Source organism: Mesoplodon mirus, assembly GCF_964341445.2.
Source record: "Mesoplodon mirus genome assembly, chromosome: 13".
Classification (NCBI taxonomy): Eukaryota; Metazoa; Chordata; class Mammalia; order Artiodactyla; family Ziphiidae; genus Mesoplodon; species Mesoplodon mirus.
In genome coordinates this window covers 19040618-19055722 of record NC_138989.1, presented here as the reverse complement: position 1 = coordinate 19055722, position 15105 = coordinate 19040618, and the positions used below count along the sequence as shown (strand labels likewise).

At 39.0% G+C, this 15105-nt stretch overlaps 1 protein-coding gene across 8 annotated transcripts in view; it reads left to right on the top strand.

Moving 5' to 3' along the window:
• GIT2 (GIT ArfGAP 2) overlaps positions 1-15105 on the top strand; it is a 46213-nt gene that overhangs the window by 8380 nt on the left and 22728 nt on the right. For 6 of the 8 annotated variants that reach the window (XM_082640033.1, XM_082640032.1, XM_082640036.1 and 3 more), the window contains exons 6-9: positions 89-219; positions 2430-2524; positions 11148-11193; positions 12528-12579. In XM_082640033.1, the coding sequence (XP_082496159.1) occupies positions 89-219; positions 2430-2524; positions 11148-11193; positions 12528-12579 (324 nt within the window). The remainder of the gene's footprint in view (positions 1-88; positions 220-2429; positions 2525-11147; positions 11194-12527; positions 12580-15105) is intronic. The other 2 variants (XM_082640034.1, XM_082640031.1) reach the window with 1 other exon arrangement.

The following is a 15105-nucleotide window of genomic DNA, read 5'->3' as shown; positions in this document are numbered from 1 at the left end:
AAATTGAAACTAAATGGGTTGCATTCGTGTAGCCTTTCGTTTATTTAATTTTGCTTCTTTTTGTATACTTTTTATTAATGATTCTTAGGAGAAAGGAAACACCCCACTGCATGTTGCCTCCAAAGCAGGGCAGATTTTACAGGCGGAATTATTGGCGGTATATGGTGCAGACCCAGGCACACAAGATGCGAGTGGGAAAACTCCTGTTGATTATGCAAGGTAAGAGACTAGATTCTTGTCACCTCTCTCTGTTTGGGATTATTTCTGTTGTGTATGATTCATTGTTAAGTGGCTAAATTGTGTATGATTAACATTTAACCCCTTCAGAGGTTTGCATGCTATTATTTTGCAGATGAAGGTATTTCAAACGCATATGATCTTAGAGCCAGCTAAAGTCAGGGAGGGTAGAACCATTAACCATTGTACTTAGCTTCCAGTCTTTCATTTCTTTTTTTTTTTTTTTTTTTTTGCGTTATGCGGGCCTCTCACTGTTGTGGCCTCTCCCGTTGCAGAGCACAGGCGCAGGCTCAGCGGCCATGGCCCACGGGCCCAGCCGCTCTGCGGCATATGGGATCCTCCTGGACCGGGGCACGAACCCATATCCCCTGCATCGGCAGGCGGACTCTCAACCACTGCGCCACCAGGGAGGCCCTCATTTCTTTTTATCCTTTAAACGCAGTGGTATTTGAGCCATAGTTGGAGTACAAATCAAATATGAAGAATTGCAGAACCCACTCCTCAGTTTTTTAATATTTTTAGTCATTGCTTGAACTTAGAAACAAATCTATATGGATAGATATGTGGCTAAACAAGTATAGTAAAACTGTTACTTGCAGGATTTAGGTAGTGGACATCTGGGTGCTTGCTATAAAATTTAACTTTTTCTTTGTTTCAACATTTTGGCTGTGAAGTGCTGGGAAATAAATAAATTCATCCATAGATTAGGCTTGAATATCATTTAAATGATAGAAGATGGATCATCTTTCCTTCTTTTTCCAAATTAACTTTATTAACTGCAAAGAATTATACTCTGCAGAGGATAAAATGACAAGTGACAACTTGAAAATGGCAAGTAAAATGAACTCTGCCCTCCTAGAATTTACTCTCAGGGAGGAGAGGGTTCATAAATGCATGTAAGAGTTAAATGAGGCAAGATAATGTAGAACTCATTACCAAAATGGATACATATATAGGATTTCTTCACTGTGGCCCAAATCATTAAGAAATGTCTTTAGTTGGTCTTTGAAGAGTGGATTGGATTTGGGTGTGTGAAGAGGAGCTAAGGTGTTCCAGGTGAGAAGAAGGGCATGGGTCAAGTTCAGGGGGGAGGGATGGACAGGCATGTTCGGCACAGCAGGAGACCTAACTGGATAGAGCAGAGTGTGTCTGGGAATAAGAGCTAAGGTACTGAGGAATACAGTATTTCATCAGGTCTAACACTCCACTGTTTATATGGGTCATCATTATTTCATATACCATTAAAAAGGAAAAGACTCAACCAATTAAATGATGATGTACTATCAACTGTAGGATACCTCCTGATTTCACAGATGTTAAAAAATGAGAAAAAAAGATGTGCATCACAGAAATCAAAGATTTGTGGGTAGGTTGGAGAATATTTTTGTAGTGCCTTGTATGTGGGAAGAGAAACTGGCAGAAGCTAGACTTCATCTTTTACGGGGAACAGAGCCCTCAGTAAATGATACTTATCACTTACCTTGGAATTTCCTCTTGTACCTTGCACATAATAGCCTCTCAGGGTAATGATTTATTTATATGCCTTGTTACTTAAAGGATTTCAAGCAGCTTAAATATTTGTTTCAAAGGCAAAATTAATATTTTCTGTGATGGAAATTAAAGACAAGGAGGTGTGAGCTATGCATTAGGTTGGTCTGTCTCTCCCTGAATCAAAGACCTTGAAGTGGTTACTGAACTCTAATCCAGAGGTCAGGCTGGCTGCATGAGAAGCATCTAGGGGAAGGACATTTTTCAAAATATTAATGTCCACACTGCTCCTGTTTTTATTGATTCAGAATTTCCAAGGGTGGGTCCTGGACATCTGTATATTTTTTTTTAAATGCTAGTTAATTTTTGAGAACCTCTACCCTTGACCATTTATTAATTTTATTTTCTACCTCATTAGATGAAGTTATTCTTTGTCCCTCTCATAAGTCCTTGAATTCCTTATTAAGTACTCTGTCTTATAAATTAATAAAGGAAAGGTGATAGTTGAGATTGTGAAAACAGTTTTTATAAAGGTGGGAATCGAAGTAGACCTTGACAGTTTACCTCACACAAAAAGGTTGATTATTCTAAAAAGTCACGATTGATAAATGACTCAGGTATCTCAGGGAACGTCTCTGTACTTTTCTATTCTAGCTCCAGTGGCCAACGAGCAATAAAAATGGTACTTTGTTTTCTCTTGATAGGCAAGGAGGGCACCATGAGCTGGCAGAACGCCTCGTAGAAATACAGTATGAGCTGACTGACAGACTAGCCTTCTATCTGTGTGGCAGGAAACCAGGTGAGTTGAAAGGACAGCAGCCTCTCCACACCTCCAGCCAGTCAGTCTCTGGAAAAACAAATTGGGACACTGTTATTTATGATCTCTGCTTTAATGTATCCTTGAGAAAATTGCAAATAAGGATTTCTGTTTGCAGTGATAGCTACAGCGTTTTTTGTTATATGTGAAATATGTAACATCGGTCAAATCTTGAATTTTAGTTTTAAAAATTTTAGCTCTACAGTAGTGACTGTTTCAGGAATCAAAGAGCATAACTGAACCCAAACTGAACGTGCACCACGGTTCTTGTGATTAATGGGAGTAGGAATGGAAGAGCAAAGGATTAACTTTTGTAGTTATTTGCAGAATTCTGCTATCTAAGGAATGGGAAAAAGTAAAAAAGTGAACTTTACCATTAACCAGCTTTGCTCATGAGGTAGAACTGGGGTCAGCAAACTGTGGTCCATGGGCCAGATAAGCCTATCACCTGTTTTTATTCAAATAAAGTTTTATTGCAAGATAGCCATGCCCATTCATTTACATATTATCTAGGCTGCTTTCACACTACAGCAGCAGAGTTGAGTAGGTTGAGTAGTTGCAACAGAGACCATACAGCCACAAAGCCCAAAATATTTACAGTCAAGCCCTTTGCAGAAAAAGTTTGCCAACCCTTGATATAGAATATCCACATACATGTATACAGTGGTTCTCCACCCTGGTTGTACAACAGAGTTAAGAGCCCTTGGTGTTGTTCCAGTTCCCAGTGAGATAGAATAAGCACACCCCCACCCAGTCTCTCCTGCTGAACACAATTATAAACTATGGACCAAATACATGGAGTAGCTATCTGAGGACTGTAGCAGGTAGATTAGGGAACTCAAAGTACCATCAAGCTGGTGGTGAGTGTCCCCTTTATTTTGCTTCTGATATGGCATCCAGGACAGCCTAAAACCTGGAACTGCATAGCAGGTGCAAAGAAGCCTTCTCTGTGTGGTCTGAGGAGCAGGAAATGGGATTCCTACAGGACAGAGAATAGGGGAATTCCCCTGGGTTTTTTTTCTCTTCCTTTTTCCCCCACCCTAGTCCCTAGGCAATCCTATGGCTTCGGTAGTGGCAACAGCAGTGGCAGCAGAGGTGCCTAAACCTCTGACCAAGAGCCTGAAGGGAATCCTGATTCCTTTTGTTTTTCTCTTTATTCTCTCACCACTTGGCCCCGGAGACAGAACCTCACCTGCTCAGGTGCCTGCTAGAACAAAATATTAACATTCTCCATAGAGTTTAAGGAAGATTCAGAGTCTCCACAACGTAATATGCAAAATGTCAGGGATACCACCCATAATTACTCCACATATGAAGAACCAGGAAAATCCCGAAGACTTGCATGGGAAAAGGTAGTTAACAGATGCCAACCCTAGATGACTCAGATGTTGGAATTATCAGATAAAGATTTTAAAACAGATAGTAACATCATGCTCTAAGAAGTAAGTGTGAACATTCCTGAAACAAATCTAATATAGACAGTCTCCACAGAGAAATAGAAGATATAGAAAAGAACAGAACAGAAATGTTAGAATTAAAAAATCCAATAACTAAAATTTTAAAACTCACTGGTTGGGCTTAATAGCAGATGGAGATGGCAAAGAAAAGAGTGCATTGAAAATAGATCACTAGAAATAATCCAGTTTGAGCAACAGAGAGAAAAAAGAGTAGGAGGAAAAGAAACGGAGCAGAGCCTTAGGGACCTATGGGACAAAATCAAAACATTTGTATCATCACACTCCCAGAAAGAGATCATAAAGAATGTGATGCAGAAAAAAATACTTGAAGAAATATTGGCTAAAAACTCTAAATTTGGCAAAAGATGTAAGCTTACAATTCAAGGGTCTCCGATAACTCCAAACAGAATAAACTCAAAAGAAATCATCACTCACACACATCAAAATCGAACTGCTAAAAACCGAAGAAAGAAAATGTCTTGAAAGCAGCCGAGGAAAAAAATGACGTACCATACAAAGGAACAATTATTTGTATGATTGTGGATTTCTCATCAAAAACCATGGAGATGAAAAGGAAGTAGAACAATTTTTTTTTTTTTTTGGCCATACCACGGGGCATGCAGAACTTCCCCGACCAGGGATCAAACGTGCACCCCCTGCAGTGGAAGTGGGAGTCTTAAGCACTGGACCACTAGGGAAGCCCCAGTAGAACAATATTTTTTAAGTGCTGAAAGAAAAGAACTGTCAACCTAGAACTCCATTTCCAGTGAAAATAACCTTCAGGAATGAAGAAAAAATAAAGACTTTCTTATTTTATAAATTTATTTTATTATTTTTTTAATTTTTGGCTGCATTGGGTCTTTGTTGCTGCATGCGGGCTTTTCTGTAGTTGCGGCGAGCGGGGGCTACTCTTTGTTGTGGTGTGTGGACTTCTCGTTGCAGTGGCTCCTCTTCTTGCGGAGCACGGGCTCTAGGTGCACGGACTTCAGTAGTTGTGGCTCATGGGGTCAGTAGTTGTGGCTCGTGGGCTCTAGAGTGTAGGCTCAGTAGTTGTGGCGCATGGGCTTAGTTGTTCCACGGCATGTGGGATCTTCCCAGACCAGAGTTCGAACCCGTGTCCCCTGCATTGGCAGGCGGATTCTTAACCACTGTGCCACCAGGAAAGTCCTGAAAAAAGAAAGACTTTTTTTTTTTTTTTTTTTGGACCATCAGCTCAGCTTTTTATTTATTTATTTATTTATTTATTTATTTATTTATTTGTCTTTGGCTGTGTTGGGTCTTCGTTTCTGCGTGAGGGCTTTCTCTAGTTGTGGCAAGTGGGAACCACTTTTCATTGCGGTGCATGGGCCTCTCACTATTGCAGCCTCTCTTGTTGCGTAGCACAGACTCCAGACGCACAGGCTCAGTAGTTGTGGCTCACGGGCCTAGTTGCTCCGCGGCATGTGGGATCCTCCCAGACCAGGGCTCGAACCCGTGTCCCCTGCATTGGCAGGCAGACTCTCAACCACTGCGCCACCAGGGAAGCCCCTCGAGACATTTTAAGATGAAAGAAAATAAGAGAATTAGTTGCTCTAACAGAAATACTAAAGAAAGTTCTTTAGGTGGAAGGGAATTGATACCAGAGGGAATCTTGGAACTTCAGAAATGAAAGAAGAACAGAAATGATAAGTATCTGGATAAATACAATAGGCTATGTTTTCTTCTTCTTTTTTTTTTTTTTTTTTTTTTCTGTACGCGCGCCTCTCACTGTTTGTGGCCTCTCCCATTGGGGAGCACAGGCTCCGGATGCGCAGGCTCAGCAGCCATGGCTCACGGGCCCAGCCACTCTGCGGCATGTGGGATCTTCCTGGACCGGGGCACAAACCCATGTCCCCTGCATCAGCAGGCGGACTCTCAACCACTGCACCACCAGGGAAACCCTGTGTTTTCTTCTTAAGTTTTCTAAAATATGTATGACAGTTTAAAGCAAAAGTTATAGTATTGTATGGCGGGGTTTTCAACATATGTCAGTGTGATGCATTTGACAATTATAACATAAAAGGGAGAGGGTAAAAGAAATATGGAGGTAAATTTTTGCATTCTTCTTAAAATGGTAAAATACTATTTCTAAGTAGATTATAAAAAGTTATTTATATTTTAATCCCTAGTGCTGAAAAAAGATTATACAGTGATATATGGTCAGAAACTCTCGAGATAAATTAAAATGGACTGTTAAAAATTACCCAAATAATCAAAAGATGTTTTGATTCAAAATATTCAAAAAAAGAGAGGAAAAGGGAGAGAGAGGAACAAAAAAACTGAGGTCCAAATAGAAACTAAATAATAAATCATAGACTTAAATCCAAATATAACAATAATTACATTAAATGTTAATGATCTAAACACACCAATTAAAAGCAGAGATTGTCAGAATGGATTAAAAAAAAGAAAACAGGCCCTAACTGTATGCTGTGTCCAAGAAACCCACTTTAAATATAATGGTATAGGTAAGTTAAAAAGCAAAAAGGGGTAAAAAGATATACCATGCCAACACTAAGTAAAAGAAAGCTAGAGTGGCTATATTAATATCAAACAAAGCAGACTTCAGAGCAAAGAAAATTAGCAGGGATAGAGAGGGACACAACATGATAAAAGGGTCAACTCACTAAAAAAATGTAACAATTCTAAATGGGTACACACCCAGCAATAGAGCTGCAAAATATAGGAAGCAAACTTTGATAGAACTGAAAGGAGAAAAGGTCAAATCCACAATTGTTGGAGACTCAACAGTCTTCATTTAGTTAATAGATAGAACTAGAGGTAGAAAATCAGCAAGGATATTGAACTGAAACCATCAACCAACTGCATCTGGTTGACATTTATAGCATCCTCTACCTAACAACATCAGAACATATGTTCCTTTCAAGTACACAGTCAAACATTCCAAGATAGACCATATTCTGGGTCATAAAACAAACCTTAGCAAATCTAAAAGAATTAAAATCCTAGAAAGTATATTCTCTGACCATAATGGAATTAAGCTAGAAATAAATAATCAAAATATAATTGGAAAATACCCAAATGCTTGGAAATTAAACAGCATACTTCTAAATAATCTATGGGTCTAAGAGGAAGTCTTAACGGAAATGAGAAAATATCAGATGAACAAAAATGAAAAGACAGTGAATCAAAATTTGTGGGATGCAGTTAAAGCAAGGCTTACAGGAAATTTTATAGCATTAAATTATTATGTTAGAAAAGAAGAAAGGTCTCAAATCCTAATCTAAGCTTCCCAACCCTCAAGAAACTAGAAAAAGATGAGCAAAATAAACCCAAAGCAAGCAGAAGTTAAGAAATAATAAAGAGTAGAAATCAATGAAATTGAGAAAGGAAAACAGTAGAGAGAAATCAGTGAAACCAAAAGGTGATTCTTTGTAGAGATTAATATATTGGTAAAGGTCTAGACATACTGACAAAGAAAAAAGGAAAGAATACACATAGGAAGATATCACCAAAAACCCCACAGACATTAAAGGGTAATGCAAAATATAAATAACCGTACATATAAATTGGACAACTTAGATAAAATGAACCAATTCTTTGAAAGCCACAAACTACCAACACCTATCCAAGAAGAAAGAGATAATGTAAATATATAATCCTACATTTTAAAGAACTTGAATTTGTAATTAAGAACATTCCATTAAAGAAAACCCTAGCCCAGGTGATGACACTGGTAAATACTGTGAACCAGCTGAAGTGGTATTGCCATACAGCAATACAATCAGTGTGGCTTATGACTCACATGGCTTGCTAGCTTTGCAGTTATAATTCTTAACAGATATTTTTAAGTATTTGGAATTCACATTTCAGGTTTTGCACATAAAATGAGACTATCCTACCAAACATTCGAAGAAGAAATAGCATCCGTTTTATGTGATATTTTTTAGAAAATAGAAAAGTAGGGGGGACTTGAGGACATGGGGAGGGGGAAGGGTAAGCTGGGACGAAGTGAGAGAGTGGCATGGACATATATACACTACCAAATGTAAAATAGATAGCTAGTGGGAAGCAGCCACATAGCACAGGGAGATCAGCTTGGTGCTTTGTGACAACCTAGAGGGGTGAGATAGGGAGGGTGGGAGGAGATGCAAGAGGGAGGAGATATGGGGATATATGTATATGTATAACTGATTCACTTTGTTATAAAGCAGAAACTAGTGTACCATTGTAAAGCAAGTATACTCCAATAAAGATGTTAAAAAAAAACAGTAAAAAAAGAAAGTGGGGGGCAATGCTTCTCAAGTCATTTTATGAGGCCAGCATTACCCCAATACCAAACCCAGCAAAGATGGCACCAAAAAATATCCCTCACTAACAGGGACACCAAATTTCTCAGTAAATTATAAGCAGATTGAATCCAACAATATGTAAAAAGGAAAATGTAATATACCAAGTGGGGTTTCTAGATATATGACTGATATTTGAAAATCAGTTAATGTGATTCATCACATTAACAGACTAAAAAAAGAAAACTGGATAATCTTACCTGTTGATACAGAAAAAGCATTTAATAAAATTCAGCATCCCTTTGTGATTAAAGAAGAAAGAAAAACCTTAGCAAACTAGGAATAGAAGGGACTTCCTTAATCCAATAAAGAGTATCTATTGAAAAGCCACAGCTAACATCATCCTTAATGATGAGAGATTGAATGCTTTTGCCTGAAAATCGGAAACAAGGCTAGGATGTCCACTGTCACCACTTCTATTCAACATTGCACTGGAAATCCTAACCAGTGCCATAAGGCAAGAAAACCAAATAAAAGGCACACTGATTAAAAAGGAAGAAATACAACTGCCTGTATTCATAATGAAATGATTTCCATGTAGAAAATCCCAAGGAATCTATAATAAAGTGTCTAGAACTAATGAATGAGTTTAGCAAGGTTGCAGAATGCAAGATGAACAACCAAAAATCAGTCATATTTCTGTAGACTAACAGTGGACAATTAGAACCTGAAACTATGTGGAATCTATATGCTAAAAATTACAAAATGCTGATGAAGGAAATCAAGGAAAGCCTGAAAAAGGGTTTCTCCTATGTTTATGGATTGAAATACTCAATATAGTTAACATGTCAATTCTCCACAAATTAATTTGTAAATTTAATGCAATCAAAGGATTTGCTTATTGACATGGATATCCTGGTTCTAAATTTTACATGGAAAAACAAAGGAACTAGAATAGCCAAGACAGTTTTGCAAAAGAACAGTAGTAACATGGGAGGAATCACACCACCCAATTTTAAGACTTGCTGTAAAGCTCTGCTGTACTCAAGACAGTGGTTATGGCGAAGAGGTGGACATACAGATCAATGAAACTGTATAGAGAATCCAGAAATAGACCCACACAAATATGTTCAATTGACTTTTGACAAAAGTTGCAAAGGCAATTCAGTGGAGGAAGGACAGTACAATATATGGTGTTGGAACAACTGAATATCCATGTGCAGAAAAATGAACTTCAACCTAAACCTCACACCTTGTATAAAAACTAACTGAGGGGACTTCCCTGATGGTCCAGTGGTAAAGAATCCGCCTTCCAATGCAGGGGACATGGGTTCGATCCCTGCAGGGAACTAGGTTCCTACATGCCAGGAGCAGCTAAGCCCGCACGCCACAACTACTGAGCTCGCACGCCTCAACTAGAGAGCTCGCGTGCTGCAAACTACAGAGCCCACACGCTCTGGAACCTGCACGCCACAACTACAGAGCCCATGTGCCCTGGAGTCTGTGCGCCACAACTAGAGAAGAGAAAACCTGCACGCCACAACTAGAGAGAAGCCCACGTGCTGCAACAAAAGATCCCGCATGCCTTAACAAAGATCCTGCGTGCCGCAACTAAGACTCGATGCAGCCAATAAATAAATAAATAAATAAAATATTTTTTAAAAAACTAACTGAAAATGGATCATAGATCTAAATGTAAAACCTAAAACTTTAAAACTTCTAGAAGAAAACATAGGAGAAAATCTTAGTGGTCTTGGATTATATAAAGTACTTAAATGTAACACCAAAAGCACAATCCGTAGAAGAAAATATTGATAAGCTGGCCTTTGTCAAAATTTTAAGCTTTTGCTCTGCCAAAACTATAGTTAGGAAAACGAAAAGACAAGCCACAGACTGGGAGAAAATATTTGGAAATCACATATCCAACAAAAGACTTGGATCCAGAATATTTATACTTAAAACTTTACAGTAAGAAAAGAAACAACCCAATAAAATCTGGGCAAATATAATATACAAATGGCAGATACATGGAGAGAGAAGTTCTTTAGCCATTAGGGAAATACAAATTAAAACCCAGTGAGATACCACTAAGTACCTATTAGAATGACTGAAATAAAACAAAACACAAAAAACCATCACAAGTGCTGGGGAAGGTGTGGAACAATGGTAACTCTCATACGTTGCAGTTAGAAAAATGATAGAGCTACCCTGGAAAAAAGTCTAGCAGTTTCTTACCAAGTTAAACATGCATTTACCTATAACCCAGAAGTCCTAGGTATTTACGCAAGAGAAGTAAAGACTTTATGTTTACACAAAAACCTGTATGTGAATGCTCATAGTGGCTTTACTCATTGACACATGATCAGTGTCCTCCACAAGCTTGATTAGGACTCAGTCAGCATTATAGGAGACAGAGCCCGTGCCTGCACCTGCCCAGACCACCTGGGCCAGCCCTGACTGTTTATGCTAATTGATTAATTTGAAGGTAAGCCACTAAAGCTCAAGGAAGCCCCACCATCCCACATGGGAGAGCAGATGGAAGCCCGCTCCAAGCTACTTCAGCTCCCTAAATGTCCTTTCCATGGCTGAAGATCATTAGTTATACTGGGGACAAACAGCGTAAGGATTAGGGTGAGCATAGGCTTTCCACTTAATGACGTTGGGACCTTTGTACCAGAAGAAAATGAGGAAATGATCCTTGCTACTGGCCAGACTTTGGGAAGTTGTAGTCAATCTGGCAACATCTGTTTCTCCCACATAGATCATAATTATGGGAAGATACTAATTGCAAAACATAAATTGAGAAAATAATGATGGTATTCCTTTACAGATCTTATCAATATTTATATGAACAAAACTTTGACTTGGTTTCTGTTTCAGATCACAAAAATGGACAGCACTTTATAATACCTCAAATGGCAGACAGGTAAGGCCATTGAAATACCAATCAGTATTATCTGTCACTAGTATTTCCTTGGTTGTATAGTGTTTAAGTGTATTATACTTCGTGTTTAACAAAGCCCATACATTTTTCTCTTTTATGGCTATGCAATTTGGAAATAAGATGGCTGTAAGTAAACCACCCTATAAAACTTAAGTTTGAAAAAGCACAAGTAAGAAATTTGCTAATAAAATTGGAGTTAGAGATACTGTCACAGTTTTAGCTAGTTGTGACAATATATTGTGTCTCTGGATATATCACAGAATATTCCTGTTTATAAGAGAGTGTAGCCTTTGTCTATGACAGGGATCAGCAAATTTTGTTGTTGGTAAGGTCTAGATAGTAAATATTTTAGGCTTTTTGGGCCATACAGCCTCTGCCACAACTACTCAACTCTACCAGTTGTGAATGAAAGCATCCATGGACACTATGTAAATGAGGGCATGTCTGTTCCAATAAAATTTTATTTCTGGGGCTTCCCTGGTGGCGCAGTGGTTGAGAGTCCGCCTGCCGCTGCAGGGGACGCAGGTTCGTGCCCCGATCCGGGAAGATCCCACATGCTGCAGAGCAGCTGGGCCCGTGAGCCATGGCCACTGAGCCTGCGCATCCGGAGCCTGTGCTCCGCAATGGGAGAGGCGACAACAGTGAGAGGCCCGCGTACTGAAAAAAAAAAAAAAAAAAAAATTCTGGATACTAAAATTTGAATTTCATATAATTTTCACATATTATAAAGTATCATTTGTTGAGTTTTTTTTCCAACCACTTAAAAATGTAAAAACTATGCTTAGCTCATAGGCCGAACAAAAAGTGGGTTATAATCTGTTGCCCCTGGTCTATAAGGTCAGATGAGTTCACAGCTGCAGAAATGAACTTTAAACCCTTATTTAGCCAATAAACTTTGCATAAATACTGTCAAGACTTTATGAAATGGTTAATTGCTATTCCATATGTAATCTTGCCATTCTGTTTTTTAACATTCTGCCCTTTTTGTGTTTTCCTCTGAATGCTTTTTTTAATACTTTAAAAATTATGACTTCTCACATAAAGGGCCTGGGGACTAACCTGGCAATAATTTTGCCTTTTGGTTAGTAGGTGATTATTTTTCTGTTTACCACTTTGCATGATTATGGTATTTCTAGGAGATACTTTCACTAAGTTCTGTTAAGTTTCCTCACTGATGATTGGGCTGTAGAGTTTTGGCCTCTGACCTTGTCCATGAACTGTAATTAATATCTTAATCCTTTGGCCATCTTAATCTTCTACAGAGCTCATGAAAATGGTTTTATTTATTTGCTTATTAGTTTTGTACACTTTCTTAGCAGCCTGGATTTGTCTGAATTGGCAAAAGCTGCTAAGAAGAAACTTCAGTCTGTGAGTATCTCTCTTTCCTAGTGAACTCCAGTATGGAAAACCATGTGTCCTGCTAATACCTGTTCTTAGCCCATTACCTAGTACATCAAATGACTTTGTTTCATGCTCTCAGATGTTAAATCAGAAGCAGACCATCGAGTAAGTAGCAAAGAAGAATGAAAGTACTAGTAAGTTTAGTATATCCAATTTATTGGCTTGGCTTCAAATAATGGCATTTTTCTCTGTCATTTTAAAAGCAAAGACTGTGCCTTTGACATTAGGAAGTTGTTTCTCCCCGTAAGAGTTCCCTAGTTTCTCTCAATGTACATGAATAAGTGGGACACACTTCTTGGGATTACTTCCTGTAGCCTCATAGGATGCTAGAGAATGATAAGAGCTGAAGCTGGAATAGTGAGTACTGCAGATTGACTCGCTGCTATTTGGGATCCAGCCACCGCTAATTGTCGTGTGTGTCCCACGCCATTCATCAGAGTTTTGTTAAATGTAGGCTTTTAACTGCTGGTTCTGCCTCAGCTATGTGCTCAGAGTTTGCCCAGTTCTGCAGGTCACAAGCTCACTTTAGTCTCTGTGTTTCTCTTCAGCCTGCCCATTTCAGCCTTAGTCAGGACCCCGAGAAATCTACTCCTCTGGGAATAATTTCTCTCTGTTTAGTCCCCACAAATGAAGCCTCGCCCAGTGCTTCCCCAGCCGTTCTAAGCACCCGATTACCCGCCTCAGCTGTTCTCATTGCTCTCAAGATCAGAACCAAGATTCTTAGCTTCTTTTCGTAGCCTTTATGGGCGTCATCCTACTCTCACCCTTCAGTTCTTGCCCTGCTTCCCATCTGGTTCCCACTGTGTGGGTGTGGATGTGGGTGTGGGTGGATGCGTGCGTTTAAATATTTCTTTAAGGGTTAGCACCCTCGGAGGCCAACTTCAAGTCCTCCTTCAGGAATCCTCATTTGCCTGCTGTGCTTTCCCAGCTACCCTCCCTTTCATCATTCAAGTAGCTAAAATCTGACCGCCTTCACAGTGTAGGTAGGAGTTTTCCCAAAGCCTAACTCTGAACTTGCAACTCCCCTAATTTATGTCTTACTCTTCATTCCCCTTTTCATAGAAGACTCTTCACTAGAATTTCATATAATATTAAGTACTAAATATTACATAAAATGAATTTCTCATTACTAGCATTTAACTGTAATATGAAATAAATGTATTTTATGCAATTTGGTGTCTCTGTGTTCTCTATCTGCAGTTTTGTGTGTATGTGTTTTTATTGCCTTTCTTAAATTAAGGAGGTCATATAGTAAGATGATTAGGATGATAAGCTTTGGAGTCAGCACTGAATATTCTGTGATTACCTTTTAATTACTTAACAGTATGTAAGCCAATTTTCATCTTAAATAATTCAAACGTGGATAAAATCCAAGCTCCCCTTGACTATCCTATTCTACATTTGCTAGTCTGAAAGCTGGGGTTATGTCTGTAATATCTCTAGCGTGTGGCAGGCACTAGATAAACATCTGGGACAAAGTTGAGTATAGCTCTCAAGAACTTGGGCTCTGGGTCAGACTGGTCAGGTGTGGATCTCGGCTCTGACGAGCTCCTTCACCTCTCTGTACCTCGGTGTCGTCTCCTAGAAAGGGAGATAGTGATCCAGCAGAGGCAGCAATTCAGAGCTGCCCAGTGAGTGTGAGCTGCCCCCACCCTGTGGTCTCCGCCTCCTATCAGTGCCAATTCAGTGTTTATCCCACAATATCTCCCTCTCTCCCTCCCTCCCTCCCTCTTTCCTTCCTCCCTCCCTAGTGAAAAGCTGGGAGAAATATAAGACCACTAATGTATTCCTTGAATTAGTAAATATTAACATTTTAAGAGAAACTTGCATCCCAGGTCCATCACTTCTTGGCTTTGTGACTTTAGGTAAGCTAACTTCTGTGCCTTGGTATCCTTCTCTGTAAAGTGGTATAATAGTAGTTCCTGTCTTCAGAGATGTGTTGTATTTACAATGATGATGGTATTAGCAAGGCGCCTGGGATGTAAGCCCGCAACAGTGTTGCTGCTGTAGTTATTGTTAGTAATAATAACATTAGCTTGTAGCCCCTTAGAGGAAACAGATTGGGTGTTTATGGTACAAGTTCAGTTTCCCAATCCTTCATCACCTTATCCAGCAAAAGGCTCTTAGAGTTTATTTTTAAATATAAATGTAATGTAACCACACTAGATAAAATTTGGAAAATAGAGAAGGGGAATCATCCTCATTTACTATATTCTTAATGGGTTCACGCTCAATATTTTGGTATATTTTTTCTAATTCTTGTTTCAGATGCCTGTCTTTTTTTTTTAACTGAAGCGTAATTATAGAATTTTATATCCTGCTTTTGTCACCTAACAATGAATTGTACCCATTTTAACGAGTTTAATGAGGTGTGTGCAGCCAGCTTTAAATTCTGCATGAAGTACCTTCTGGTCAGTGTGTGAATGGATATTTACTGAGTCCCATCTTGGTGCCCAGTACTGTGTGCGGATGTAGGGAACAGTAGAGAATGGA